The 27,656-nt window shown below is 49.6% G+C and overlaps 1 protein-coding gene across 2 annotated transcripts in view; it reads left to right on the forward strand.

Moving 5' to 3' along the window:
* Nucleotides 1-4,372: 4,372 nt before the first annotated feature.
* Nucleotides 4,373-27,656, forward strand: part of LOC140716029 (PDZ domain-containing protein 4-like) — a 93,609-nt gene continuing 70,325 nt past the window's right edge. For both annotated transcript variants that reach the window (XM_073028688.1, XM_073028689.1), the window contains exons 1-3: nucleotides 4,373-4,435; nucleotides 25,904-26,160; nucleotides 26,619-26,709. In XM_073028688.1, coding sequence (XP_072884789.1) covers nucleotides 25,991-26,160; nucleotides 26,619-26,709 — 261 coding nt within the window. In that variant the 5' untranslated portion in view covers nucleotides 4,373-4,435; nucleotides 25,904-25,990. The remainder of the gene's footprint in view (nucleotides 4,436-25,903; nucleotides 26,161-26,618; nucleotides 26,710-27,656) is intronic.

Here is a 27,656-nt window from a genome sequence, read left to right on the forward strand (position 1 = left end):
GATGGGAAATGGTGGTGGGGGGAGGAGATGGGAGGGCAAGGAGATAAATAACGAGAGAGGGACAAGGGGATGGGAAATGGTGGTGGGGGGAGGAGATGGGAGGGCAAGGAGATAAATAACATGAGAGAGGGACAAGGGGATGGGAAATGGTGGTGGGGGGGAGGTGATGGGAGGGCAAGGAGATAAATAACATGAGAGAGGGACAAGGGGATGGGAAATGGTGGTGGGGGGAGGAGATGGGAGGGCAAGGAGATAAATAACATGAGAGAGGGACAAGGGGATGGGAAATGGTGGTGGGGGGAGGAGATGGGAGGGCAAGGAGATAAATAACATGAGAGAGGGACAAGGGGATGGGAAATGGTGGTGGGGGGAGGAGATGGGAGGGCAAGGAGATAAATAACATGAGAGAGGGACAAGGGGATGGGAAATGGTGGTGGGGGGAGGAGATGGGAGGGCAAGGAGATAAATAACATGAGAGAGGGACAAGGGGATGGGAAATGGTGGTGGGGGGAGGAGATGGGAGGGCAAGGAGATAAATAACATGAGAGAGGGACAAGGGGATGGGAAATGGTGGTGGGGGGAGGAGATGGGAGGGCAAGATAAATAACATGAGAGAGGGACAAGGGGATGGGAAATGGTGAAGGGGGAGGAGATGGGAGGGCAAGGAGATAAATAACATGAGAGAGGGACAAGGGGATGGGAAATGGTGGTGGGGGGAGGAGATGGGAGGGCAAGGAGATAAATAACATGAGAGAGGGACAAGGGGATGGGAAATGGTGAAGGGGAGGAGATGGGAGGGCAAGGAGATAAATAACATGAGAGAGGGACAAGGGGATGGGAAATGGTGGTGGGGGGGAGGAGATGGGAGGGCAAGGAGATAAATAACATGAGAGAGGGACAAGGGGATGGGAAATGGTGGTGGGGGGAGGAGATGGGAGGGCAAGGAGATAAATAACATGAGAGAGGGACAAGGGGATGGGAAATGGTGGTGGGGGGAGGAGATGGGAGGGCAAGGAGATAAATAACATGAGAGAGGGACAAGGGGATGGGAAATGGTGGTGGGGGGAGGTGATGAGTGGGCAAGGAGATAAATAACATGAGAGAGGGACAAGGGGATGGGAAATGGTGGTGGGGGGAGGAGATGGGAGGGCAAGGAGATAAATAACATGAGAGAGGGACAAGGGGATGGGAAATGGTGAAGGGGAGGAGATGGGAGGGCAAGGAGATAAATAACATGAGAGAGGGACAAGGGGATGGGAAATGGTGGTGGGGGGAGGAGATGGGAGGGCAAGGAGATAAATAACATGAGAGAGGGACAAGGGGATGGGAAATGGTGAACGGGGGGGGGGGAGGGGAGGAGGAGTACCAGAGGGAGGAGATGGGAGGGCAAGGAGATAAATAACATGAGAGAGGGACAAGGGGATGGGAAATGGTGGTGGGGGGGAGGAGATGGGAGGGCAAGGAGATAAATAACATGAGAGAGGGACAAGGGGATGGGAAATGGTGGTGGGGGGAGGAGATGGGAGGGCAAGGAGATAAATAACATGAGAGAGGGACAAGGGGATGGGAAATGGTGGTGGGGGGAGGAGATGGGAGGGCAAGGAGATAAATAACATGAGAGAGGGACAAGGGGATGGGAAATGGTGAAGGGGAGGAGATGGGAGGGCAAGGAGATAAATAACGAGAGAGGGACAAGGGGATGGGAAATGGTGGTGGGGGGAGGAGATGGGAGGGCAAGGAGATAAATAACGAGAGAGGGACAAGGGGATGGGAAATGGTGGTGGGGGGAGGAGATGGGAGGGCAAGGAGATAAATAACATGAGAGAGGGACAAGGGGATGGGAAATGGTGGTGGGGGGAGGAGATGGGAGGGCAAGGAGATAAATAACATGAGAGAGGGACAAGGGGATGGGAAATGGTGAACGGAGGGGGGGAGGGGAGGAGGAGTACCAGAGGGAGGTGATGGGAGGGCAAGGAGATAACATGAGAGAGGGACAAGGGGATGGGAAATGGTGAACGGGGGGGTGGGGGGTGGAGGAGTACCAGAGGGAGGTGATGGGAGGGCAAGGAGATAACATGAGAGAGGGACAAGGGGATGGGAAATGGTGAACGGGAGGGGGAGGGGGGGGAGGCATTACTGGAAGTTTGAGAAATTGATGTCATACCATCAGGTTGGAGGCTACCCAAACGGAATATAAGGTGTTGTTGTTCCTCCAACCTGAGTGTTGGACAGTGGAGGAGGCCATGGATGGACATACTGGAATGGGAATGGGAAGTGGAATTGAAATGGGTGGCTACAGGGAGATCCCACTTGTTCTGATGGACCGAGTGTAGATACTCGGCGAAGTGGTCTCCCAATCTACGCCCGGTCTCACAGATATACGAGAGGCCACACTGTGATCACCGAACACAGTATATGACTCCAACAGACTCACAAATGAAGTGTGTCGCCTCACCAGGAAGGACTGTCTGGGGCCCTGAATGGTAGTGAGGGAGGAGGTGTGGTGCTTGTTCCACTTGCAAGGATAAGTGCCAGAAGGGAGAAGAGTGAAGAGGGACGAATGGACAACGGAGTTGCGTAGGGAGCGATCCCTGCAGAAAGCAGATAGTTGTGGGGGGGGGGGGGGGGGTGGCGGGGAGGGAAAGACGTGTTTGGCGGTAGGATCCAGTTGGAGGTGGCGGAAGTTTCGGAGAATCATGCGCTGGGCGCGGAGGCTGGTGGGGTGGTAGGTGAGGACGAGAGAAACCATACCCCTGGTAGGGTGTCAGGAGAATGGGGATGTACATGAAATGGAAGAGATGCGGGTGAGGGTAGCATTAATGGTGGAGGAAGGGAAGCCCCTTTCTTGGAAAAAGAGGACATCTCCGTTCTAGAATGAAAAGCCTCATCCTGAGAGCAGATGCGTTGGAGACGGAGGAATCGAGAGAAGGGGATGGTGTTTTTACAACTAGCAGGGTGGGATGACGTGTAGTTCACGTAGCTGTGAGAGTCCATTGGTTTACGACAGATATCGGTGAAACCGTACCTGAAATATTGGGTGCATTGCTGGTCGCCCAGCCATAGGAAGGATTCATTATGCCCGAGAGAGTGCAGAAAAGTTACACCAGGATGTTAACAGGACTGGCAGGCTTGATTTATGAGGAGACTGGATATGATGGAACTGTTTTCCTGGAGTGAAAGATGTTAGAGGAGTCCTGATAAAGGCTTATAAAACCACAAGGAGTGCATGGACAATCCCCACCCGGGCAAGTGGAGAGGGTCCCATCACACTCTTGACTTGTAGATAGGGGGATAGGTGATGTGATGGATGTGGAGTGTATGGACTAACCCCACCCAGGCAAGTGGAGAGGGTCCCATCACACTCTTGACTTGTAGATAGGGGGACAGGTGATGTGATGGATGTGGAGTGTATGGACTAACTCCACCCAGGCAAGTGGAGAGGGTCCCATCATACTCTTGACTTGTAGATAGGGGGACAGGTGTTGTGATGGATGTGGAGTGTATGGACTAACCCCACCCAGGCAAGTGGAGAGGGTCCCATCACACTCTTGACTTGTAGATAGGGGGACAGGTGATGTGATGGATGTGGAGTGTATGGACTAACCCCACCCAGGCAAGTGGAGAGGGTCCCATCACACTCTTGACTTGTAGATAGAGGGATAGGCGGTGTGATGGATGTGGAGTGTATGGACTAACTCCACCCAGGCAAGTGGAGAGGGTCCCATCACACTCTTGACGTAGATAGGGGGATAGGCAGTGTGATGGATGTGGAGTGTATGGACTAACTCCACCCAGGCAAGTGGAGAGGGTCCCATCACACTCTTGACTTGTAGATAGGGGGACAGGTGATGTGATGGATGTGGAGTGTATGGACTAACTCCACCCAGGCAAGTGGAGAGGGTCCCATCACACACTTGACTTGTAGATAGAGGGACAGGCGGTGTGATGGATATGGAGTGTATGGACTAACTCCACCCAGGCAAGTGGAGAGGGTCCCATCACACTCTTGACTTGTAGATAGGGGGACAGGTGATGTGATGGATGTGGAGTGTATGGACTAACCCCACCCAGGCAAGTGGAGAGGGTCCCATCACACTCTTGACTTGTAGATTCAGCAAAGGTGAAGTGTGGAGTGTCCTATCACACCATCACAATCTGACTTGTGCCTTGTGGACCAGAAGGACTGGGGGGGAAGTGTATAAACCTTGGGGTGTCCAGGGGTGAGTCAGTCACCACAGGATCAATCCCCAGCCCCTGACCAGCTCTGGCAGCCTTAGTCCAGTTCCTGGTTTGTGGTGAACCCTCTCTCAGGTGCTGATGTGCTCGACTGATGTTCCTCTCCTCTTCCCTCCCCCACCACACGAATACACAGGGCCCAGCCGGACTACGACACGGAGTCCCTGGACGTCGCCCCTCACCGTCCAGTCCACGCGTGGTAAGTACCGCTTGCAGGGCGGAGCTGGGGGCTTGCTGGCAGCTTAGAAGGTTAAAGAGGCTCAGCTAATGTTGAAAGTGGCCTGACTAGGTTCATCATGGTCTGTTGCAACGATTGAATGTGCAGGAACGTCAGAACTTAGAACAGTACAGGCTCTTCAGTCTGCGATGTTGTGCCGACCTCTAAGATCAATCTGACCCTTCCTCAAACATCGCCCTCCGTTTTTCTTTCATCTATATCCCTATCATCATAAAAGCCCTTAAGGTATTGTGCACCGACCATTCTCTGTGTAAGAGAGCTGGCTCTCACATTCCCCACTATACTTTTCTCCAGTCAATTTAAATTAAAAAATATTTATCTATTTAGCGGTACAGTGTGGAGCAGACCTTCGTGGCTCTTCAAGCCATATTGCCCGACCCCGACTGAACCCTAACACAATCACGGGACAATGTATAATCACCTTTGGACTATGAGAGGAAACCAGACCACCCAAGGGAAAGCCCACGCGTTCGACAGTAACCTTACAGAGGGGCCGGTAGTCCTCTGTGCTCTGACACCATGAACGGTAATGACACCGCGTTAACCACTATGCTAATGGATCCCAACTATGCCCTCGTATACTTGTCATTCCCTTCAAGGGAGCAGCTCTGACTGTCTACTTGAGCTATGCCTCTTACCATCTTATACACTTCTGTCAATTCACCTATTGTCCTCCTTTGCACCAAAGGGGGAAGCCCTAACTCACCTCACCTTTCCTCATAAGACATCTTTTCTAATCCAGACAGCATCCTGGTGAATCTCCTCTGCACCCTCTCTAATGCAGGCAGCATCCTGGTAAATCTCCTCTGCGCCCTCTCTAATCCAGGCAGCATCCTGGTAAATCTCCTCTGCACCCTCTCTAATCCAGGCAGCAACCAGGTAGATCTCCCCTGCACCCTCTCTAATCCAGGCAGCATCCTGGTAAATCTCCTCTGCACCCTCTCTAATCCAGGCAGCATCCTGGTAAATCTCCTCTGCACCCTCTCTAATCCAGGCAGCAACCAGGTAGATCTCCCCTGCACCCTCTCTAATCCAGGCAGCATCCTGGTGAATCTCCTCTGCACCCTCTCTAATCCAGGCAGCACCCTGGTAAATCTCCTCTGCACCCTCTCTAATCCAGACAGCGTCCTGGTAAATCTCCTCTGCACCCTCTCTAATCCAGGCAGCATCCTGGTGAATCTCCTCTGCACCCTCTCTAATCCAGACAGCGTCCTGGTAAATCTCCTCTGCACCCTCTCTAATCCAGGCAGCATCCTGGTGAATCTCCTCTGCTCCCTCTCTAATCCAGGCAGCATCCAGGTAAATCTCCTCTGCACCCTCTCTAATCCAGGCAGCATCCTGGTAAATCTCCTCTGCGCCCTCTCTAATCCAGGCAGCATCCTGGTAAATCTCCTCTGCACCCTCTCTAATCCAGGCAGCAACCAGGTAGATCTCCCCTGCACCCTCTCTAATCCAGGCAGCATCCTGGTAAATCTCCTCTGCACCCTCTCTAATCCAGGCAGCATCCTGGTAAATCTCCTCTGCACCCTCTCTAATCCAGGCAGCAACCAGGTAGATCTCCCCTGCACCCTCTCTAATCCAGGCAGCATCCTGGTGAATCTCCTCTGCACCCTCTCTAATCCAGGCAGCACCCTGGTAAATCTCCTCTGCACCCTCTCTAATCCAGACAGCGTCCTGGTAAATCTCCTCTGCACCCTCTCTAATCCAGGCAGCATCCTGGTGAATCTCCTCTGCACCCTCTCTAATCCAGACAGCGTCCTGGTAAATCTCCTCTGCACCCTCTCTAATCCAGGCAGCATCCTGGTGAATCTCCTCTGCTCCCTCTCTAATCCAGGCAGCATCCAGGTAAATCTCCTCTGCACCCTCTCTAATCCAGGCAGCATCCTGGTCAATCTCCTCTGCACCCTCTCTAATCCAGGCAGCATCCAGGTAAATCTCCTCTGCACCCTCTCTAATCCAGGCAGCATCCTGGTGAATCTCCTCTGCACCCTCTCTAATCCAGGCAGCAACCAGGTAAATCTCCTCTGCACCCTCTCTAATCCAGGCAGCATCCTGGTGAATCTCCTCTGCACTCTCTCTAATCCAGGCAGCACCCTGGTGAATCTCCTCTGCACCCTCTGTAATCCAGGCAGCAACCAGGTGAATCTCCTCTGCACCCTCTCTAATCCAGACAGCGTCCCGGTGAATCTCCTCTGCACCCTCTCTAATCCAGGCAGCATCCTGGTAAATCTCCTCAGCACCCTCTCTAATCCAGGCAGCAACCAGGTAAATCTCCTCTGCACCCTCTGTAATCCAGGCAGCATCCTGGTGAATCTCCTCTGCACCCTCTCTAATCCAGGCAGCATCCAGGTAAATCTCCTCTCCACCCTCTCTAAGGCTTTCACAGCCTTCCTATAACTAGATGACCAGAATTGAACTCAATACTCCAAAGTATTGGAGTATACTTACTCCAACAGTTTTTTTTTCTAGTCTAACCTGGGTTTTATAAAACTGAAACATACTTCACTGCTCTTGAACTCAATCCCCACGATCTATGAAGGCCAACTTGTGTATCGGACGCTGTAGGCTCAGCCCGATACATCACGGGCATTTCCCTCCCCACCATCGTCAGTATCTGCAGGAGGCACAGCCTCAAGGAGCAACATCCATCATCAAAGATCCTTTTTAATTGTTTCCATGAATCTTCAGCTAATTGGGGCAGCTGCCTAATTGGGCCAGAATGTACTGGTTCCAATGTGTTCCCATTATCTAAATACACTATATGTATTTCTAACTGTAACTTATAGATTTTTTAATAATGCGTTGCAAGGTGCTGCTGCCATTTAAAAAAAAATAATGATATATAAGACCATAGGACATAGGAGCAGAAATAGGCAATTTGGCCAACTGAGTCTACTGGGCCATTCAGTCATGGTTGGATCTTGGGGTCCATGTCCATAGGACACTCAAAGCTGCTGTGCAGGTTGACAGTGTTGTTAACAAGGTGTATGGTGTGTTTGCCTTCATCAACCGTGGGATTGAGTTCAAGAGCCATGAGGTAATGTTACAGCTATATAAAGCCTTGGTCAGACCCCACTTGGAGTACTGTGCTCAGTTCTGGTCACCTCACTACAGGGAGGATGTGGATTCTACAGATAAAGTTCAGAGGAGATTTACGAGGGTGTTGCCTGGATTGGGGAGCGTGCCTTGAGTGAACTTGGCCTTTTCTCCTTGGAGCGACGGAGGATGAGAGGTGACCTGATAGAGGTGTATAAGATGATTAGAGGCATTGATCGTGTGAATAGTCAGAGGCTTTTTCCCAGGGCTGAAATGGCTAACACGAGGGGGCAGAGTTTTAAGGTGCTTGGAAGTAGGTACAAGGGGGATGTCAGAGGTAAGTTTTTCACACAGAGAGTGGTGGGTGCGTGGAATGCACTGCCAGCAGCAGTGGTGGAGGTGGATACAATAGGGTCTCTTTAGAGTCTTAGATAGGTATGTGGAGCTTAGAAAAATAGAGGGCTATGCAGTAGGGAAATATTAGGCAGTTTCGAGAGTAGGTCACATGGTCAGACAACATTGTGGGCTGAAGGGCCTGTAATGTCTATGTTCTATGTTTTCCCCCTCCTCAGCGCCACTCCCTGGTCTTCTCCCCATAACCTTTGCTGCTGTGGAACCTATCAATCTCCGTTTTGAATACACCCAATGACCTGGCCTCCATAGCTGCCTGTGGTTAAAATTTCCACAATTTCACCAAAATTAATTTCTCAATATCTCTGTTCTAAATGGACACCCCTCTATCCTGAGGCTGTGCCCTCTTGTCCGAGACTCCCCCTGCATGGGAAGCATCCTTTCCACATCTACTCTGTCTGGGCCTTTCAACATTTGAAAGGTTTCAGTGAGATTCTCCCCTTGTCCTTCTAAATTCCAGCGAGTACAGGCCCAGAGCATCAAATGTTCTTCAGATGATAACTGTTTCCTTCCCAGAATCATCCTTGTGAACCTCCTCTGAATCTTCTCCAATGCCAGCACATCTTTTCTTAGATGAGGAGCCCAAAACTGTTCACAATACTCCGGGCGAGGCCTCAGTAGTGCCTTATTAAGCCTCAGCATCTCATCCCTGGTCTTATTTTCTAGACCTCTCGAAATGGATGCTAACATTGCATTTGCCTTCACCACCACCAATTCTACCTACAGATGAACCTTTAGGGTGTTCTGCACAAGGACAGGGATTTTCAGCCCATTTAGAACATAGTCTGCACATTTATTTCTTCTGCCAAAGTGCGTGACCATGCTTTCAACGTTGCATTTCATTCGCCACAGTCTTGCCCATTCTCATAATCTAAGTCCTTCTGCAGCCTACCTGTTTCCTCCACCAGTCTTGCTATCATCTGAAAACTTGGCAACAAAGCCATCTATTCCATCATCTAAATCATTTATATACGGCATAAAAATAAGTAGCAGTCCCAACACCAACCCCTGCGGAACACCGCTAGTCACCGGCAGCCAAACAGAAAAGATTCATTTAGTCCCACTCGCTGCCTCCTACCAATCAGCCAATGCTCGAACTATGCCAGTAACTTTCCTGTAATGCCATGGGCTCTTAAATTGTCAAGCAGCCTCATGTGTTGTACCGTGTCAAAGGCCTTATGAAAGTCCAAATATACAACATCCACTGCATCCCCTTTATCTATCCTACTTGTAATTTCCTCAAAGAATTCAACAGGTTTCTCAGGCAAGACGTTCCCTTAAGGAAACCATGCTGACTTTGTCCAGTCTTGTCCTGTGTCACCAAGTACTCCATGAACTCAACCTTAACCATTGACTGCAACACCTTTCCAACTGCTAAGGTCAGGCTAACCGGTCTATGATTTCCTTTCTGCTATCTTCCTCCTTTAAGAGTGGAGTGACATTTGCAATTTTCAGGTCCTTTGACACCATCCCAGAGTCCAATGAGTCTTGAAAGATCATTACTAATGCCTCACAACCCTTACCATGACTTCTTTCAGAACCCTAGGTGCAATTTATCGGGACCAGGTGACTTGTGTACCTTTAGATCTTTCAGCTTTTTCAGCACCTTCTTTCCCGTAATAGTGACTGCACTCGCTTCTCTTCCCTCGCACCCTTCAACATCCGGCGCACTGCTGGTGTCTTCCACAGTGAAGACTGATGTAAAATACTCATTTAGTTCATCTGCCATCTCCTTGTCCCTCGTTATTATTTTTCCTGCCTCATTTTCTAGCGCTTCTCTATTCACTCTCATTTCTTTTATTTATTATATATTTGAAAAAGCTTTTTTTTTAATCCACCTTAATATTGCTTGATAACTTGCTTTCATATTTCATCTTCTCCCTCGTAATGGTTATTTCAGTTACTCTCTGTAGGTTTTTAAAAGCTTCCCAATCCTCTGTCTTCCCACTAATTTTGGCTTTATTGTATGCCCTCTTTTTTGCTTTTAAATTAGCTCCAACTTTCCTTGTCAGCCATGGTTGTACGATTTTGCCATTTGAGTATCTCTTTGCTTTTGGAATATATCTATCCCGCACCTTCCTCATTTTTCTCAGAAACTCACACCATTGCTGCTCTGCTGTCATCCCTGTCAGCATCTCCTTCCAATTTACTTTGGCCAGCTCCTCTCTCATACCCCTGTAATTTCCTTCACTCCACTGAAATACTGTTATGCCAGACTTTACTTTCTCCCTATCAAATTACAATTTGAACTCAATTATATTGTGATCACTGCCTCCAAAATTCCTTTCACCTTAAGCCTCTGGTTCATTACATAACACCCAATACTACTGGCTGATCTCCTAGTAGGCTCAATGACAAACTGCTCTAAAAAGCCATCTCTTAGGCATTCAACAAATTCACTCTCTTGAGATCCATTTCCAACCTGATTTTCCCGATCAACCTGCATGTTAAAATCTCCCATGACGATCATAATATTGCCCTTTTGACACATCTTTTCCATTTCCCGTTGTAATGTGTAGTCCGCATCCCAGCTACTCATTGGAGGCCTGTAAATAACTGTCATCAGGGTCCTTTTAGCCTTGCAGATTCTTAACTCAACATCTTCTAGTCCTATGTCACATCTTTCTACTGATTTGATGCAATTCTTTACCAGCAGAGCCACACCACCCCGTCTGCCTGCCTCCCAATCCCTCCAATTCACTGGGTAACCTTCGACATTCAGCTCCCAACTACACCCATCCTTCAGCCACGATTCAGTGACGGCCACAACATCATACCTGACAATCTGTAATAGTGCAAGAAGATCGTCCTCCTTATTTCTTATACTCCATGCATTGAGATATGACACTTTGAGTACAGTATTTGCTAACATTTTTGATTCTGCATCCCTAATTGCTGTCTGCAATTTCATCCTATCATTTCCCTACCCTTCCTGACAGTCTGACTGCACGCTGTCTTTGCTTTTTTACCATCCGTCCCATCCTGAGTCCCTTCACTCCGGTTCCCACCCCCCTGCTAAATTAGTTTAAACCCTCCCCAACAGCTCTAACAAACCTGCCCCTGCCCTCGGATCCAGGTGCCACCTGCCCTTTTGAAGGGGTCATTCCAGAGGAGATCCCAGTGATCCAAGAACCCCAAGCCCTGCCCCCTGCACCAGCTTCTCAGCCACGCATTTATCTGCCAGATCACCCTGTTTCTACCCTCACTGGTGTGTGGGACAGGCAGTGATCCAGAAATTCTGCTTCTCAGCTTTCTACCTGGCTCTCTAAATTCTCTCTTCCGGACCTCTTTGCTTTTCCTTCCTTTGTCATTGGTGTCAATATGTATCTGGCCAATCTCCCTACCTCTCAAAAATGCCGTATACGCGATCCGAGACATCCCTAACCCTAGCACCTGGGTGTCCTGTTCACGTCCACAGAATCTCCTGTCTGTTCCCCTGACCACTGAGCCCTCCATCACTACCGCCTCTTCCTCTTTCCCTTCTGCACCACGGGCCCTCGCTCAGTGCCGGTAACCCAGTCTCCGTGGCATTCCCCTGGGAGGTCATCCCCCACAAAGTGGTGTACGTATTATTGAGGGGAATGGCCGCAGGGGTGCTCAGCACTAACTGCCCATTCACCATCCCATTCCGGCTCCTGACAGTCACCCAGTTACCTGCCTTCTGCAACTCAGTGGTGACTACTTCCCTGTAACTTCGATCGATGATCCTCCTCGCTCTCCCGTACAAGCCGAAGGTCATCCAGCTCCTGCTCCAGATCCCTGACACGGTCTTCGAGGAGCTGCAGCCGGATGCACTCCACGCAGATGTAGTTCCCCGGGAGACTCTGGGTCTCCCAGGACTCCAGCATCCGGCATGAGGAACACACAATGGCCGTTTAAACTATACTGAGTACCCCTGACACAGAAAGGAAACTTTAACGGAAACTTACCCAGAGCCGACTCCTTGTCCGAGCCGAAGCCCCCTTTGAGCCAAAGCCTGACCCTCCCACTCCCAACAACAACTCATCCCTTCCGTACTTTTATTTACTCCACTCTGCACTGCTACCGCCACTGATCGCCCACGGAACTCTCCTTTAAACGCGTGCTGCCAATCTGCCAGAAACCTCCTGCTCCCGCCACTGATCGCCCACGGAACTCTCCTTTAAACGCGTGCTGCCAATCTGCCAGAAACCTCCTGCTCCCGCCACTGATCGCCCACGGAACTCTCCTTTAAACGCGTGCTGCCAATCTGCCAGAAACCTCCTGCTCCCGCCACTGATCGCCCACGGAACTCTCCTTTAAACGCGTGCTGCCAATCTGCCAGAAACCTCCTGCTCCTGCCACTGATCGCCCACGGAACTCTCCTTTAAACGCGTGCTGCCAATCTGCCAGAAACCTCCTGCTACCGCCACTGATCGCCCACGAAACTCTCCTTTAAACGCGTGCTGCCAATCTGCCAGAAACCTCCTGCTCCTGCCACTGACAGTGGCATTAAACCCAATGGCACAATGACTGTGCGCTGCGCAATTGTATCCACGTAGCCAACTGAACCTGTATATGTGGGAGGAAATCCCCGGGGTCATGGGGAGAACAGGACGGGGAATGTAAGCTGGGTCACTGAGAGTCTGCACCGTGCGTTTACTTTCTTGTAACGATTGTGTTATCTGAGCCATCTGATTGAGTCGGCTTCATGGCTGATTTATAGAATCATGGAACACTACAGCACAGAAACAGGCCCTTCAGAATACCTAGTCCATTTTGAACCATTAAACTGCCCGGTCCCATCAACCTCTCTATACTCCATGTACCTATCCAAATTCTCTTAAATCAGCCCCTTAAAGCATCCACCCCTTCTGCTGGCAGCCCGTTCCACACTTTCACCACCCTCTGAGTGAAGAAGTTCCCCATCAGGTTCCCATAAACCTTTCACCCTTAACCCATGACCTCTGTAGTCTCGCCCAACTTCAATGGGGAAAAAAACCTGCTTTACTTTATCCATACCCCTCATAATTTTGTATACCTCTATTAAATCTCCCCTCGGTCTTCAACATTCCAAGGAATAGAGCTCTAACCTACTTAATCTTTCCTTGGAACTCAGAGGTCCTCCAATCCTGGCAACGTCTTTGTAAATTTTCTCTGTAGGCTTTCAATCTTACTTATATCTTTCTTATAGTTAGGTGACCAAAACTGCACACGATGCTCCAAGTTGGGCCTCACCAATGTCTTGTACAAATTCAACACAACATTCCATCTCCTGTACTCAGAACTTTGATCTATGAAGTCCCGTGTGCCAAAAGCTCTCTTTACAACCCTGTCTACCCGTGACACCACTTTCAAATAGTCATGGACCTGTATTTCCAGCTCCCTTTGTTCTGCAGCATCCCCGGAGCACTCCCGTTCACTGGGTAAGGCCTACCCTGGTTTGTCACCCCAAACTGCCACACCGCATGCTCGTCTGCACTAAATTCCATCTGCCATTTTTCAGCCTATTTTTGCAGCTGGTCCAGATCCCACTGCAAGCCCTGATGGTCTTCCTCGCTGTCCACTACATCCCCGCTCCTTTTGGTGTCATCTGTAAACTTGCTGATCCAGTTAACCACATCAGAATCATCGATATAGACGACAAACAACAGACCCAGCACCGATCCCTGTGCACTCTCCCAGTCACGGGCCTCCAGTCAGAGAGGCAACCATCGACCACACTCTGGCCCCCTCTGCAAAGCCAGTGTTTACCACCTCATCTTGAATGCCAAGCGACCGAACCTTCTTGACCAGCCTCCCATGCAGGACCTTGCCAAACGCCCGTAGACAGCGTCCACTGCTTTGCCTGCATCAACTTGGTAACATCCTCAACAAAAAATATCTGAAGGATTGGTTAGACACAATCCACCATGCATAAAACCATGCTGACTGTCCCTAATCATACCCTGTCCATCCAAATGTCTGTCTCCAGTGACTGTCCCACTGCTGATGTCAGGCTCACCGACCTATAATTTCCTCTCTTAAACAGCAGAACAATTCCAACCCTCAGTACCTCAGCTGTTTGATTTAAATATCCTGCAGCTTCCACACTTGCCTCTCACAGGGTTCGAGGCACACCTTGTTAGGCCCTGGGGTTTTGTCCGCTCTGATTTGCCTCAAGACGGCAAACAGCTCCCCTGCTGTAATCTGTATAGCGTCCATAGCCTCTCTACTGCTTTCCCTTGCGTCTGTGTCCATTTCCTGAGTAAATACAGATGCAAAAAGTACATTTAAGATCCCTCCCATCTATTCTGATAGATTGCCATTCTGATCTTCCAGAGGACCAATCCTTTTGCTCAGAACATCTGTAGGATCCCTTAGGATTCTCCTTCACCTTGCCTGCTCGAGCAACTTTATGCCTTCTTTTAGCCTTGACTTCGTTGTAGTATGTTCTCTTGCATTTCTCATACTCTGACAGTACCTCATTTGGCCCTACCTGCCTATCCTGTTAAGTGTGTCCTTTTCGTTTCTTAACCAGGGCGTCAATATCTCTGAAAAACTAAAGGTTCCCTAAACCTGTTATCCTGATCTTTTATTCTGACAGAAACATACAAGCTCTGTGTTCTCAAAAGTTCACCTTTGTAGGCCTCCCACTTACCGAGTATACCTTTCCCAGGACACAGCCCGTCCCAATCCACACTTGCCGTATCCTTTCTGATGGCCTGTCTCCAATTTGGAATCTCAACCCAAGGACAAGACATAATAATTATTTTGAAACTAATGACATTATGGTCACTGGATGCGAAGTGTTTCTCTACAGAAACACCTGTCACTTGCCCTGTCTCATTCCCTAAAAGTAGATCAAACATTGCACACTCTTTCACTGGGACTCTGTGTACTGAACACATTTGACAAACTCTATCCCATCTAGTCCTTTTTCAGTACGGGAGTCCCAGTCAATATGTAGAAAGTTAAAATCACCTACTATCACAGTCTTACGTTTTTTTGCAACAGTCTGTGGTCTCTCTACGAATTTGTTCCTTTAAATCCTTCAGACTGTTGAGTGGCCTGTAATATCCTGTTAATGTGGTCAGACCTTTCCACCCGTAAAACCGCACTAGATAAATTCTCCAGTCCGTGCTGACCGAGCACAGCTGTGACATTTTTCCTGTCTAGTAATGCCACCCCTCCCCCTTTAGTCCCTCCCACGCTATCAGGTCTAAATCAATGAAACCCTAAATCACTGAGCTGCCAGTCCTGCTGTTCTACAAGCAAGTCTGACTAATGGCTGCAATGTCGTAACTCCATGCGTACAAGATGATGAGGGGCATTGATCGTGTGGATAGCCAAAGCTAAAATGCCTAACCCAAGGGGGGGGGGGGGGGGGCATAGTTTTAAGAGGCTTAGAAGTTTGTACAAGGAGGATGAGAGAGGCAATTTTTTTTTTAAACACAGAGAGTGGTGAGTGTGTGGAATGGGCTGCCGGCAACAGTGGTGGAGGCGGATACGATAGGGTCTTTTAAGAGACTCTTAGATAGGTACATGGAGCTCAGAAAAATGGAGGGCTATGCGGTAGGGGAATTCTAGGCAGTTTCTAGAGTAGGTGACATGGTCAGCACAACATTGTGGGCTGAAGGGCCTGCAATGAACTGTAGATTTCTATGATTCTATGTATGACCCATGCCTTTGGTGTAATAGCTCTAACATTGAAATATACACAACTCCAAACATTAGTCCCACCATGCTCGACCCATTGATCCCTGACTTTGTATCTAGGCTTAACAGCATCTTTCTCCACAACCACTCCACTGGCACTCTGGTTCCCATCCCATGCAATCTAAATTTAAACACACTCCGAGCAGCAATAGCAAACCTTCGCACAAAGTTTGCAAACAGTTCAGGTATAAACTGTCTCCTTTGTGCAGGACCCACTGTCCCTGGAAGACACTCCAATGATCCAAGAATCCGAAGACCTCCCTCCTGCACCAACTCCTTAGCCCCACGTTAAATTGTATAATAAATTGGGCTATTGGCCCCATTGGGTCTGCTCCATTCCCTTCTCAGCCCCAGTCTTCCTACCTTCTCCCTATTTCCCTTCATGCCCTAACTTATCAAGAATCTGTCGACCTCTGCCTTACATATACCTAAAGACTTGGCCTCCACAGACACCTGTGGCAAAGAATTCCAAGGATTCACTACTCCCTGGCTAAAGAAATTCCTCCTCATCTCTATTCTAAATGGACATCCCTCTATTCTGAAGCCATGTTCTCTGGTCTTAGACTCCTCCATCATAGGAAACACCCTCTCCACATCCACTGTGTCGAGGCCTTTCGACATTCAATATGAGAATCCCCCCCCCCCCCCCCACCCATTCTTCTGAATTCCAGTGAGTGGACGCCCACAGACGTCAAACACTCCTCATGATAATCCTTTCAATTCTGGCATCATTTTTGTGAACGCCAGCACAGCCTTGAACATAGAAACCTACAACACATTACAGGCCATTTGGCCCACATTGTTGTACCGACCGTGTCACCTACTCTAGAAACTGCCTAGAATTTCCCTACCACATAGCCCTCTATTCTTCTTAGCTCCATGTACCTATCTAAGAGTCTCTTATTGTAAAGATCCTATCGTATCTGCCTGCACCATGCACCCACCTCTCTGCGTTTTTTAATAAAATACTTATCCCTGACATCTCCTCTGTACCTACTTCCAAACACCTTAAAACTACGGCCCCTTCATGTTAGCCATTTCAGCCCTGGTAAAAAGCCTTTGCCTATCCACACGATCAATGCCTCTCATTACCTTATTCACCTCTATCAGGTCGCCTCTCATCCTCTGTCGCTCCAAGGAGAAAAGGCCAAGTTCACTCAACCTATTCTCATAAGGCATGCTCCCCAATCCAGGCAACATCCTTGTAAATCTCCACTACGCGCTCTCTATAGCATCCACATCCATCCTGTAGTGAAGTGACCAGAAGTGAACACAGTACTCCATGTGGGGTCCAATCAAGGTCTTGTATAGCTGCAACATAACCTCACAGCTCTTGAACTCAATCCCATGGTTGATGAAGGCCATTGCACTGTATGCCTTCTTAACCACAGAGTCAACCTCGGATCCCAAGATCCCTCTGATCCTCCACACTGCCAAGAGTCTTACCGTTAATACTATATTTTGCCATCATATTTGACCTACCAAAATGAACCACTTCACACTTATCTGAGTTGAACTCCATCTGCCACCTCTCAGCCCAGTTATGCATCCCATCAATGTCCCGCTGTAACCTCTGACAGCCCTCCACACTATCCACAACACCCCCAACCTTTGTGTCATCAGCAAATTTACTAACCCATCCCTCTACTTCCTCATCCCGGTCATTTATAAAATTCATAAAGAGTAGGGGTCCCAGAACAGATCCCTGAGGTACACCACTGGTCACCAACCTCCATGCAGAATATGACCCGTCTACAACCACTCTTTGCCTTCTGTGGGCAAGCCAGTTCTAGATCCACAAAGCAACGTCCCCTTGGATCCCATGCCTCCTTACTTTCTCAATAAGCCTTACATGGGGTACCTTATTGAATGCCTTGCTAAAATCCATATACACTGCTCTACCTTCGTCAATGTGTTTAGTCACAGCCTCAAAAAATTCAATCAGGCTTGTCAGGCATAACCTGACTTTGACAAAGCCACACTGGCTATTCCTAATCATATTATGCCTCTCCAAATGTTCATAAAACCTGCCTCTCAGGATCTTCTCCATCAACTTACCAACCACTGAAGAAAGACTCACTGGTCTATAATTTCCTGGGTTATCTCTACTCCCTTTCTTGAATAAGGGAACAACATCTGCAAACCTCCAATCCTCCAGAACTTCTCCCGTCCCCATTGATGATGCAAAGATCATTGCCAGAGGCTCAGCAAACTCCTCCCTCGCCTCCCACAGTAGCCTGGGGTACATCTCGTCCGGTCCCGGTGACTAATCCAATTTGAGGCTTTCCAAAAGCTTCAGCACATCCTCTTTATTAATGTTTATATGCTCAAGCTTTTCAGTCCACTGTAGGTCATCCCTAGAATAGCGAAGATCCTTTTCCGTAGTGAATACTGAAGCAAAGTATTCATTAAGTACCTCCGCTACCTCCTCCGGTTCCATACACCCTTTTCCACTGTCACACTTGATTGGTCCTATTCTCTCACGTCTTATCCTCTTGCTTTTCACATACTTGTAGAATGCCTTGGGGTTTTCCTTAATCCTGTCCGCCAAGAACCTCTTCTGGTTCTCCTAATTTCATTCTTAAGCTCCTTCCTGCTAGCCTTATAATTTTCTAGAGCTCTATCATTACCTAGTTTTTTGAACCTTTTGTAAGCTTTTCTTCTTGACTAGAATTTCTACAGCCTTTGTACACTACGGTTCCTGTACCCTACCATCCTTTCCCTGTCTCATTGGAACGTACCTATGCAGGACTCCACGCAAATATCCCCTGAACATTTGCCATATTTCTGCCGTACATTCCCCTGAGAATATTTCCTAATTTATGCTTCCAAGTTCCTGCCTGATAGCTTCATATTTCCCCTTACTCCAATTAAACGCTTTCCTGACTTGTCTGTTCCTATCCCTCTCCAATGCTATGGTAAAGGACTTAGAATTGTGATCACTACCTCCAAAATGCTCTCCCACTGGGAGACCTGACATCTGACCAGGTTCATTTCCCAATACCAGATCAAGTACAGACTCTCTTCTTGTAGGCTTGTCTACATATTGTGTCAAGAAACCTTCCTGAACACACCTAACAAACTCCATCCCATTTAAACCCTTGCTCTAGGGAGATGCCAATCAATATCGGGGAAATTAAAATCTCCCACCATGACAACCCTGTAATTATTGCACCTTTCCAGAATCTGCCTCCTTATCTGCTCCTCGATGTCCCTGTTACTATTGGGTGGTCTATGAAAAACACCCAGGAGAGTTGTTGACCCCCTCCTGTTTCTAACTTCCACCCACAGAGACTCCGTAGACAATCCCTCCATGACTTCCTCCTTTTCTGCACTGTGACACGATCTCTGATCAACAGTGCCACGCCCCCACCTCTTTTGCCTCCCTCCCTGTCCTTTCTGAAACATCTAAAGCCTGGCACTCCAAGTAACCATTCCTGCCCCTGAGCCATCCAAGTCTCTGTAATGGCCACAACATCATTGCTCCAAGTACTGATCAACGCTCTAAGCTCATCCACTTTGTTCATGATGCTTCTTGCATTAAAATAGACACATCTCAAACCATCGGTCTGAGCGTGCCCCTTCTCTATCACCTGCCTATCCTCCCTCACACACTGTCTCCAAGCTTTCTCTATCTGTGAGCCAACAGCCCCTTCCTCTATATCTTCAGTTCGGTTCCCAACCCCCAGCAATTCTAGCTTAAACTCTCCCCAATAGCCTTAGCAAACCTCCCTGCCCTTGTCAAAGCCACGATGTCTATCCCTAATCAGATGCCTCATAAATCCTACCTTCAGGATCTTCTCCATCAACTTACCGAAGTAAGACTCACTGGTCTATAATTTCCTAGGTTATTTCTACTCCCTTTCCTGAACAAGTGAACAACATTTGCAACCCTCCAATCTTCTGGTACTTCTGTCCTCATTGATGATGCGAAGATCATCTCCAGAGGCTCAGCAGTCTCCTCCCTCGCCTCCCACAGTAGCCTGGGGTACATCTCATCTAGACCCGGCGACATCCAACTTAAAGCTTTTCATTTGCTCCAGCACATCCTCTTTCTTAATGTCCAAATACTCAAGCTTTTCAGTCCACTGTGAGTCATCCCTACAATTGTGAGGGTCTTTTTCCCTGGTGAATACTGAAGCAAAGAATTCAGTAAGTACCTCCACTACCTTCTCTGACTCCATGCACCAGTTTCCACTGTCACACCTGATTGGCCCTATTCTCACATCCTCTTGCTCTTCACATACTTGTAGAATGCCTTGGGGTTTTCCTTAATTCTGCTCGCCAAGGCCAGTACATTGTTTCTCGAACCTTTCGTAAACTTTTCTTCTTAACTAGATTTTCTACATCCTTTGCACACCAAAGTTCTTTTACCCTGTCATCCCTTCCCTGCTTCAATGGAACTTGCCTATGCAGAATGCATTTCTGCCGTGCATTTCGCTGAGAACCTCTGCTCCCAATTCATGCTCCCAAGTTTCTGCCTAATAGCATCATATTTCTCCCTACCTCAATTAAACTTTTTCCCCAAATTGTCTGCTCCTGTTCCCCTCCAATGCTATGATAAAGGAGATAGAGTTGTGATCACTATCTCCAAAATGCTCTCCCACCGAGAGATCTGACACCTGACCAGGTTCATTTCCCAATATCAGATCAAGTACAGCTTCTCCTCTTGTAGGCTTATCTATGTATTGTGTCAGGAAACATTCCTGAACACACCTAACACACTCCACCCCATCTAAACCCCTCACTCTAAGGAGATGCCAGTCAATATTAGGAAAGTTAAAATCACCCATCACAACAACCCTATTATTATTGCACCATTCCAGAATCTGCCTCCCTATCATCTCTTTTACAACTGGGGGGGGGGGGGTCAGTAAAAACCTCCCAGTAGAGTTACTGCCCCCATCCTGTTTCTGACTCAGTAGACAATCCCTCCATGTCTTACTCCTTTTCTACAGCCATGATACTATCCCTGATAAGCAATGCCACTCCCCCACCTCTTTTGCCTCCCTCCCTGTCCTTTTTGAAACACCTAATGCCTAGCACTCTCAGCAGCCACTCCTGCCCCTGAGACATCTTTGTAATGGCCACAACACGTCATAGTTCCACATATTGATCCACACCCTCTGTTTATCTGCCTTGTTTATGACACACCATGCATGACACATCTCAAACCATCTGGCTGAGAGCGTCTTTGCTCTGTCACCTGCCTATCCTTGTGCGTCAACTGCCCCATCCTCTGCCTCTTTACTTTGGTTTCCCCCCCCCACCCCCACAAAATCTAGTTTAAGCCCTCTCTAATAGCATTCAGAAACCTCCCTCCCAGGATATTGGTTCCCCTTCAGTTCATGTGCAACCCGTCCCACTTGTACAGGTCACCCCTTCCCCAGAAAAGGTTTCAATGATCCTAGAACCTGAGACCCTGCCCCCTGCACCATCTCCTCAGTCACTCATTCATCTTCCTGTTCTGACCTTCCCTAGTTCGTTGCACTGGGAGCAATCCAGAGACTGCCACCTTGGAGGTCCTGCTCCTCAACCTCCTTTCTAACTCCCCAAACTTACTACGCAGGACCTGTACCCCTCTCCTGCCTACGTCATGGGTACCAACATGTACCACGATCTCTGGCCGCTCACCCTCCCCTGCAAGAATATTCTGCAACTGCTCAGAGACACCCTGGACCCGAGCACCCAGGAGGCCACACACTGCCCTGGTGTCTCTTCTGCTGCCATAGAATCTCCTATCTGTCCCCCTGAGTCCACCTGACTTCATCCTACCCTCTGAGGCTCAGTGCTATTGGTCTGGCTGGCCAGATAGGTCATCAGTATCCAAAGGGGTATATCTGTTGCTGAGGGGAATGGCCACAGGGGACCCTGCACTGACTTCCTTTCCCCTTTACCTCTCCTGGTGTTCACCTGGGGTCCGAAACTGCTCACAACACACCAAATGAGGTTCTCACCAGCCCCTTAAGAGATCATCAACGTTCTTGCTTTTATATTCTAGTCCTCTCAAACTGAATGCTCACCACCAACTCAGCTTGCAAATTAACCTTCAGCACAAGTCCCCTTGCACCTCAGATTTTTGAATTTTGTCCATGACCATACACTTCCCAACACTCATCTGCCACTTCTTTGCCCCTTTTCCTAATCTGTCCGAGTCTTCCTGTAGCCTTTCGCCATCCTCAACATTACCTGCCCCTCCACCTATTTTTGTATCGTTCACAAACTTGGCCACAAGGCCATCGATTCTTTCGTCCATCTCCGCCCTGAATTCTGCATTCTGGGTATAACCACCTGCTCAAAAGTCATATCTATCAAATGCTCGGCCTTTCGGCTGATGCTGAGTTCATCCATCTCCGGCTACAGCTGCTTAACGCAGTCTTCCAGGAGCTGGAGTTGGCTGCACTTCCGGCAGCTTCCGTGAATTCCCACATCCTACAGGAGGAGCACTCCACTGCCCTACCTGCCACCTTGACTGCACTGTCCAAGGGGCAAGCAAGACCAAATCAGCAACAACGAAAGGAAGAACCTGCTCTTCTCAGCAGTTTCTGTGCTCTCAGCCTCTGCTCGTCAAAGCCTCTAAGTCCCCATTCCTCATTGCAACGATGGACCCTATCTCTAATGAGAAGAAAACCCGCGCAAGGAGAAGGAACTCAGCGTGTTTGGTGATGCTGCAGCTCACCTCTGCAGCCACTGATGCTTCCCGCGCCTGCGCATTGGCTACTGTTTCGGACCCCTTATCCTTTCTTAGATAAGGGGTCCGAAACTGCTCACAACACACCAAATGAGGTTCTCACCAGCCCCTTAAGAGATCATCAACGTTCTTGCTTTTATATTCTAGTCCTCTCAAACTGAATGCTCACCACCAACTCAGCTTGCAAATTAACCTTCAGCACAAGTCCCCTTGCACCTCAGATTTTTGAATTTTGTCCATGACCATACACTTCCCAACACTCATCTGCCACTTCTTTGCCCCTTTTCCTAATCTGTCCGAGTCTTCCTGTAGCCTTTCTTCATCCTCAACATTACCTGCCCCTCCACCTATTTTTGTATCGTTCACAAACTTGGCCACAAGGCCATCGATTCTTTCATCCATCTCCGCCCTGAATTCTGCATTCTGGGTATAACCACCTGCTCAAAACTCTTATCTGGATAGACATATAATGTAAGTAGCAGTCTTAACAGAGACCCCTGTGGAACACCACTGGTCTCCGGCTGCCAACCAGAAAAGGGGCTCCCTTTATTCCCTCTCTTTGCCTCCCGCCAATCAGCCAATTCTCTATCCATGCTAGTATCCATACTGTGGGCTCTTAACTTGTGAAACAGCCTCACGTGTGGCACCTTGTCAAAAGCCTTCTGAAAATCCAAGAACGCAACATCAACCGATTCTCCTTTGTCTATCCAGTTTGATCTTTCTTCAAAGAATTCTAACAGATTTGTCGGGCAAGATCTTCCCTTAGAAAACCATGTGACTTTGGCCTATTTTATCATGCGACTCCAAGAACCCCAAAACCACATTCTTAACAATCAACTACTAAGTAGGATTGACATCCGCTGAGATCAATTCAAAGTAAAACTGACTATCAGAGAACCCTGAGATTCTTTCCCCCGCGGGTATACTTCACAAATCTATAGAAACAGGATCAGTGAACAACAAACAGTGCAAATGCAAATATAAATAAATGGCTATAAATAACGAGAGCGTGAAATAACAAAATAGAGTCCTCGAAATGAGACCACTGGTTGTGGGAACACCAGAAATACAATAAGTGTAGTTATCCCCTTTTGTTCAGGAGCTGCTGGTTGAGGGGTAGTAACTGTTCTTGAACCTGGTGGTGCGAGTCCTGAGGCTCCTGTACCTCCTTCCTGATGGCAGCAGTGAGAAAAGAGCCTGGCCTGGGTGGTGAGGATCTTTGATGATGGATGCTGCTTTTCTACAGCAATGTTTCATGTAGATGTGCTCAGTGGTTGGGAGGGCTTTACCCGCGAAGCACTGGGCTGAATCCGCTAGCTTTTGTAGGATTTTCCACTCAGAGACATTGGTGTTCCCATACCAGACCATAATGCAGACAGTCACCACACATCTGTAGAAGTTTGCCAAGGATTTCGATGACATGCCAAACCTCTGCAAACTCTTGAGGAAGTAGAGGCGCTGGCGTGCCTCAATTATATTTATATGATGGGTCCAGGACAGGTCCTCGGAGATAGTGACATCCAGGAATTTAAAGTTACCGACCCTCTCCACCTCTGATGAGAACTGGCTCGTGGACCTCTGACTTCCCTCTCCTGAAGTTCCTTGGTTTATTAATACTGACTGAGTAGTTATTGTCAGGGCCACCCTAATGCGAGGCCCAGGGCCTTCAAACTCTCCTCATATGTTAACCCTTTCAGTCCTGGGACCATTCTCGTGAGCTTCCATCTAAATTCCTATCCCCGTTCCCATTCTGACATGTTGGTCCACGGCCGCCTCTTCTGTCATGATGAGCTGGCTCTCAGGGTGGAGGAGGAACATCTCATCCTTCATCTAGGCTGCCTCCAACCCAGTGCCAAGAACGTCGATTTCTCCAACTTCTGATAGTTTTCTCCCTCCTCCTCAGTTCCCCACTTTGGCTTTTTACCTCTTCTCCTCACCTACTTGTCACCTTCCCCTGGAGCCTTCCCACCTTCCCTTTCTCCCTCTTTTCTCCTATCAGATTCCTTCTGCCTTTTCCACTTCTCCCTACCTAGCTTCTCACTTCATTCCCCTGCCCCCACCCACTGGGCTTCACCTATCACCTTCTAACTTGCCCTTCTTCCCTACCCCCAGCCCCCTCTTCCCCCTTCTTTTCCTGTCCCGATGAAGGATCTCGGCCCGAAACGTCAACCGTTTATCACGTCCGCGGACGCTGCCCGGCCTGCTGAGTGCCTCCAGCGCTTTGTGTGTGTCGCTTGGATTTCCAGCACCTGCAGGGTCCCTTGTGTCTATAATCTCCTCTGAACACAATTTTTCCCCTTTATGGTAAATGCTGTGTATGATCCACGTTTACTTTGTGTCCCTGTTGCGAATCTGAGGCTGTTGCAAGCGAGTGTTTCTCCGCACCAATGCATGCATGGACCCGTGCATTGAGGAGCGCCGCAGTTGGTTGGGGTCGACCGCAGACGTTGCATTTTAAAAGCAAGCCAGGGCTATGTGACATGGAGAGCGAGCTGTTGCTTCCCCTCCCCAGGCAGCTGACGAGTCCAAAGGAACAGCAGAGACCCACGCAGTTCGGCATCACAAGGAGTTGCCGGTCAGTGTGGCACTGTGTTAAGGACCCCAGCTCTTGATTTTCCCTCGGGGTTTACTCCTGAAACCTTCCCCAGGAGTGGCAGTGGGAATCTGTGATCAGAGTTTTCCTACTGGGTGACGAGCCCCATCTGCCCGAAGCGACCGGTTTTAACTGGCCAGTCACCTTCCTTTGCCCCCTCTCCTGTCAGTAGAAACAGTTCTGCCGCGATTAATAGCTAAACCACTTGGTTGTCAGAGACGCACCCCATCGGGAGCATGTAATAGGTAGTGGCAGCTTAACCCCACTACCTTCCCCGGCTATGACAACTTGGACTTGGCAATAAATTCAACATTGACTTTCCAAAGACACGGAGACACCCGGAACAGTGCAAGAGGTTCCAGCACCGGCAACCCATGTTCACTTCCTACCACTGTCTGTAAAGAACATGTACGTTTTCCCTGTGACCCTCTCATCCAAGCGCACTGGCTCCCTCACACGTTCCAATTCCACAACGAGTCTCGGTGCCAGTGGCGTGGTGACACTTCCACGTCCTCGAACCGTGTCCGTCATCGACACGCTGAATCTTTCGAGGTACGTGGGACAAATCTCTTTGCCATCTGAACAAGCGGAAACCTCGGTCGTGCAAAATGGTGGCAGTGAGTCGGTGATGTGCCAGCGGGTTCAAGAACCGAAGAGGCCGCGGGAGCCTTCAGGTTTCTGTGCCTCCTGCCCAGGGAGCCCTGCGGAGATGGCACGGCCTGGATGGTGGGGATATTTGAATGTGGGCATTGCCTTCTTGAGGCGGTGCCTGCTGAATGGTAAATAATACCCTGTTTTATCATCTGTCACCCCTGTCTTGTGTAATTTCAGTTTAGATTTGTATTCTGTGGGCCGCTCGCGTCTGTCGTGGGGAGCCTCCGCCACTCCACTCTACCATGAGTTCACTCCCCTCTCTATAGTGCCCCTCCACTGAGGGGCCTTTGGCCTTCCCTTTACCCCGTGGAAACCTCATCCTGTCCCCTCTGCCACAGGGCCCTCGGCATTTCCCCTCCTCTGACCGTGTGCCGCTGTCTCCCCGCAGCTTCACGGGAAGGAGGCGTGCAGGGTGAGCCAGGAGACGCCAGCAGAGACCCTCCGCCTACCCAGGGAGCCCCTGGTCATCCAAGTGATGCGGCGCAGCCCGCGGGGGAAGGCGGCAGCGGCCACGGCCCCGGAGCCCCAGCTGGTGGACAACGGGACCCAGACGGACATCACCTTCGAGCACATCATGGCCCTGAGCAAGGCCCGGCCCCCGTCTCCGCCCCCCGTTCTGCTGGAACCGTATGTCCTGTCTGATCTGTGAGTATCTCTGGCGCAAAGCGGGCCAGGCAGATGTGGGCGCAGCGGGTTCGGGGAACAGAACGCACACCACGACCTAGTAACACGAACCTCACACACACAGGGGGTGGGGAACGGTGAATGGGGACAGCGTACTGTAAAATGTACCCAACACAGGGATCGTGCACAGTTATACACGTCCCACACAACACGGGGATGTGGGGACTGCGTTCAGTAACACAAACCAAGTGTAGACTATGTATGTTAACAAAGACTCCACACAGGGTCTGTGTACGGTCAAGTACATCCTGTATAAAGAGGGACTGTGTACACTGACCCACACCCTGTATAAACGCGGACTGTTCCCTGCGTGCACCCCCAGAGGAGAGTGTGGAGATATTCCAGAGGGGGTTTGGACTGCAACTGGCTCACCCTCCTCTCCCTGTGCACTGACCCCTGCTCCATTGCTCTGCCCACAGCCCCGCGCTCGGCAACGATTTCTACGAAGCTAATGACTACATGGACAGCGGTCACCATGAAGTGGATCGATCGGAGGACTTGGAGTATGAGGTAAGCTGCTCACAGACCAGTCCTGGGTTCATCAGTGGCTGGAATGATGGGGGGGGGAGGAACTCTGGAGCAGCGGGGGGAGGGAATCAGGGAGTGACATTGAGAGAGAATCCCAGAGCGACTGAGTGAATCCTGGAGGGACGGGGTAGAAACGGATTCTTGCATCTGCAGCTGTAAGACGGGGAGGGGTGTAGTACACGAGGAGGTCACAGAGATAGGGAAGGTGTAGTACATGAGGAGGTCACAGAGACGGGGAGGGGTGTAGTACATGAGGAGGTCACAGAGACGGGGAGGGGTGTAGTACACGAGGAGGTCACAGAGACGGGGAGGGGTGTAGTACATGAGGAGGTCACAGAGACGGGGAGGGGTGTAGTACATGAGGAGGTCACAGAGACGGGGAGGGGTGTAGTACATGAGGAGGTCACAGAGACGGGGAGGGGTGTAGTACATGAGGAGGTCACAGAGACGGGGAGGGGTGTAGTAGGTGAGGAGGTCACAGAGATGGGGAGGGGTGTAGTACATGAGGAGGTCACAGAGACGGGGAGGGGTGTAGTAGGTGAGGAGGTCACAGAGACGGGGAGGGGTGTAGTACATGAGGAGGTCACAGAGATGGGGAGGGGTATAGTCGGTGAGGAGGTCACAGAGACGGGGAGGGGTGTAGTACATGAGGAGGTCACAGAGATGGGGAGGGGTGTAGTACATGAGGAGGTCACAGAGACGGGGAGGGGTGTAGTACACGAGGAGATCACAGAGACGGGGAGGGGTGTAGTACATGAGGAGGTCACAGAGACGGGGAGGGGTGTAGTAGGTGAGGAGGTCACAGAGACGGGGAGGGGTGTAGTAGGTGAGGAGGTCACAGAGATGGGGAGGGGTGTAGTAGGTGAGGAGGTCACAGAGACGGGGAGGGGTGTAGTACACGAGGAGGTCACAGAGACGGGGAGGGGTGT

The sequence above is a fragment of the Hemitrygon akajei genome, chromosome 24 (assembly GCF_048418815.1).
Source record: "Hemitrygon akajei chromosome 24, sHemAka1.3, whole genome shotgun sequence".
NCBI lineage: Eukaryota > Metazoa > Chordata > Chondrichthyes > Myliobatiformes > Dasyatidae > Hemitrygon > Hemitrygon akajei.